Source organism: Sceloporus undulatus, chromosome 1 (genome assembly GCF_019175285.1).
Source record: "Sceloporus undulatus isolate JIND9_A2432 ecotype Alabama chromosome 1, SceUnd_v1.1, whole genome shotgun sequence".
Lineage (NCBI taxonomy): Eukaryota > Metazoa > Chordata > Lepidosauria > Squamata > Phrynosomatidae > Sceloporus > Sceloporus undulatus.
Genome location: NC_056522.1, coordinates 157,328,263 through 157,332,010, shown reverse-complemented (window position 1 = coordinate 157,332,010; position 3,748 = coordinate 157,328,263). Strand labels below are relative to the sequence as shown.

At 39.3% G+C, this 3,748-nt stretch overlaps 2 protein-coding genes across 2 annotated transcripts in view; both read right to left on the bottom strand.

The window, feature by feature from the left end:
* FGF18 (fibroblast growth factor 18) overlaps positions 1-3,748 on the bottom strand; it is a 650,869-nt gene that overhangs the window by 586,627 nt on the left and 60,494 nt on the right. The gene's annotated exons all lie outside the window — the stretch shown is intronic.
* LOC121929377 (gamma-aminobutyric acid type A receptor subunit pi) overlaps positions 1-3,748 on the bottom strand; it is a 34,415-nt gene that overhangs the window by 5,944 nt on the left and 24,723 nt on the right. The window contains exons 7-8 of the mRNA XM_042464944.1: positions 3,451-3,588; positions 1,872-2,024 (exon numbers count right to left, since the gene is read on the bottom strand). Coding sequence (XP_042320878.1) covers positions 1,872-2,024; positions 3,451-3,588 — 291 coding nt within the window. The remainder of the gene's footprint in view (positions 1-1,871; positions 2,025-3,450; positions 3,589-3,748) is intronic.

Here is a 3,748-nt window from a genome sequence, read left to right as displayed (position 1 = left end):
TATTATTATTATTATTATTATTATTATTATTATTATTATTATTATTATTATTTCTAAGTTCAACATAAGAGTTTATCACTGAGTGGATATGTAAGCCAGGAACTTCCGGATCTCTTCAGATGTATTTTACCAAGTACATTAAACTTTAATCTTATTAAAGAAAGCCTTGCCCAATTTGAATTCTTCACTGTATACAGCTGTGAAATGGGAAAAGTGGCCAACAGACAGATGTTCAGATGGAGAAGGGGCAGATGCATTTCACTGGCCTGACATTCATTTTCTGAATAACTCCAGGCTGCTGAGGAGGCATGCATTTGGATGAATGATGTTCTGAACTTCACTTCTGTAAAACAACCACAGTCCTATAACAAGAGTGGGGAATCTTTGACTCTTTGAAGTAGACTGTGGTAGTCCTCGTGACCTGAATGTCTGAAGGTTCCTCACCCCAGTCCTAGACTAAACATAGTTTTTCCCATGGCACCTACAATCCTTTATTCTGAACTGGAAGTCTGGCTGAATAGAAATTTTCAGGTAAATATTGTGATATTTCTTAGACTGAAATGAATTGCCTCCCAAGAATTTGACTCATAATTCCTTTTGGTGAATTTTGACATCAACTATGCTCCAGACACTCTGATATTCAGTGTATTTGACAGCTGCAATACAATGGCTTTTAGTATCTGCTTCCATTTGAAAGCTGATATTCAATCATGTATCACAGAAGTTTGCAGCCCTCCTGCCTTCAAGAAATGTGTTCCACATCAGCTTGTTTGCTGTGGTGCTCTTTCATAATACAATGGATTCTGGGCTATGCACTGTCTTCTATATGAACTGATGTTCTAGAGTATACCTAGGTTTCCTTTGCATTGCAGGTGGTGGGCAGCCTGTTTTCAGCTATTTTTGTCCACCACTGGTAGTTTTGGTGATCCTCTCCTTGAGAAACCCCTGATAATCTACTAAAAAAGCAGGCACCTTAGGATAACAGTTTATGGGTGGAATACTTGACGCATCATATGTGCTTATGATGCTTCATAGTTGGCATGTAATGGTATTTGAAATCTGATAGCATTTCTTTGTTGACAGTTAATGATGTTTTCCATCTGATATTGACAGTATTCAATAACATATAGTGGTAATTAGTACAGTGGCACCTCGGGATACGAAATACCCAGGTTACGAAATTTTCGGGATACGAAAAAATCCCATAGGGAATTATTGTTTCGGGTTACGAATGTTTTTTCGGGTTACGAAAAAACTTTTGGTGCTTTTTTCGGCTTTTTCGCACGGAATCGCGGCTTTTCCCCATTAGCGCCTATGGCAATTCGGCTTACGAAGGCTTTTCGGGTTACGAACGGTGCCGCGGAATGAATTAATTTCGTAACCCGAGGCACCACTGTACCAGACTTTGGCAGCTTATGAGATTTCATATCTGAAATAAAAATAAAATAAAATCAAGAGATGCCAACAAGTTGAAAATATTCAAAAGTGGAGCTGAGGAAAATAATCACATTCAAAATGTGACTTCAAATTATGCACTAAACCTTTCTTATTCTAAATTTGCAATGCCAGACTGAAAGCTTATCCAATGTCAAATATTTGTGATTATTTCTTCATCTCTCAAAATTTTGATACTATAAAAATTTCAGTTCTAACATTCAGTATAGTCTGTACGTCAGTATGAATAAGATGTTATTCTCCTTCCACATCTTCAATACAACCCACCCACCTCTATGTGGCATTTCTGTAATAATCAGAGCTTGGAGAAGTTTCTTTTTTGGATCATAACTTGCAGGACCCCAGGCAGCATGTACCCCAAGATGTAATTTTTCCAAGCTCTGATAATGAGCACTTCTTTTTAAGCAACATCTCACCAATACATGTTCTTGCAGGAACTGAATCCAGGGTGATCCAGAAAGAAACCCAAGATAGAACAACCAGTAACGTAGACGGCACATACGTCTCCAGAATGAAATAAAGGATATTTCTCTTGAGTTCAAACTGCAACACTAGTCTTGGGTAATTGCCTATAAAGAGGAAACAAAAAAGCGTGAAAATAAAGCATCTAAAGAGAGTAGATGCTCTTAAGCCAAAAGGTTTCTTCCACTGTTCTAAAATTTCTGAGGCACTGAAGATACATAATCTTGTAGCTGGCCAGAAGTCAGCCCCATCATCAGTAGTTGGCATGGCAGGGCACTATGCTGGAACACACAAACCAGAAGGGGCAGCCAATGTTGACAACAGATATAAGGAAAAAGATAAGTCCATGGCATTACTGTTGGCTTGGAAAGTGACTGTGGCCCTTATCACACGAGCAAAATTTGAAGTTATCCCAGGGTCAATATGAAGGCAATGCAGGGGCAATCGTGGGGTTTCAGTCCGGAACCATCTTAACCACAATCAGGGGTCATTCCAGGGTTAGATAAATCCTCTTTTCCCGCGAATTTACCTAACCGTGGAATTACCCTGGAATGACCCATGATTGTGTTTAGGATGGCTCCTGATTGCATTTGGTGTTGTGTGATAAACAAACTTGAAACCCCATGATTGCCCCTGCATTACGTTCACATTGACCCAGGGATAACTTCAAATTTTGCTCATGTGATAAGGGCCTGTGAGGGGGGAGCTTTCTGTGTGGTTAAGAAGCAGAGGACAGGCTGCAGCTTCTCCTGAACAAATTAGACATGATGTAGAATGCGCATGCCCTGGTAAACATTATTTTCTTTTACCGCAACAGGATTCCATAAGAAAAATATCTCTTCGGTTCCATGTACACTGAGAAATTATCCAGTTTGACATCATCTTAACTGCCATGGCTCAATGCTATGGAATTCTGGAAACTGTAGTTTGTTGTGGCACTAGGGCTCTCCGACAGAGAAGACTAAATAGCTCACAAAACTGCAATTCCCAGAATTCCATTGCATTGAGCCATGACAGTTAAAGTAGTGTCAAAGTGGATTATTTCTGCAGTGCAGATGCAGCACAGAAAATCAGAATTGCAAATCAAGTCTATCTTAACCTTCCAATGATCCATCACATAACAAATACAATCTACATAGATGAGCACAATCACATGCTATGAGAAATAGACATATTTTACCATTTGGGGATGTAGTTCTTCTAAAAATGTGCTAAGCAGATTGTCCCTAATTTGACCTTCATCAAATCATCATGCCAGGTGATTTGATGATATAAGATGCAACAGTGTGGGCAGGGACCTATCAACTAGTCACTAGTGTTTTAGCATTATTTGTTTGTATCTGCTCCGCCACCCACCCAGCCTTTGGGCCATATCAGTCAGAAAATGCAACATGAAAGAATTTCATCAGTAAATCTCGCAAAACTAGAAGAATCTTTACAGTTGGATTAGGAAATAGAATAGAATAGAATAATTGGGTCTAGGGGGTGATGAACCTTGCTCTCAATATTCAACTCATTGTTCAGGTTCATTACCTGTTTCCTGATGGGACATTGTTGAAAGGGTGCAATAACGCTCCACTGTGTACTGGGATAGTCGCAAGTTCTCAAGGCCATAGACGGAATCATTCCCCCTCAACCATGTGAACAGCACATCATTTTCATCATATCCCCCTAGAGATAACATTAAAAAGGAATGGGAGTGGAGCAAAGGACTGAGTTATTTAGAAGTGCTTAGAGGTAATGAGTCAAGTTTAACTTGTTCTGTGCAAATTAGTCCCTTTCCCTGAGACTGCAAAAAAGAGTTCTGTCAAAAGAGTCAATAATAAAATGT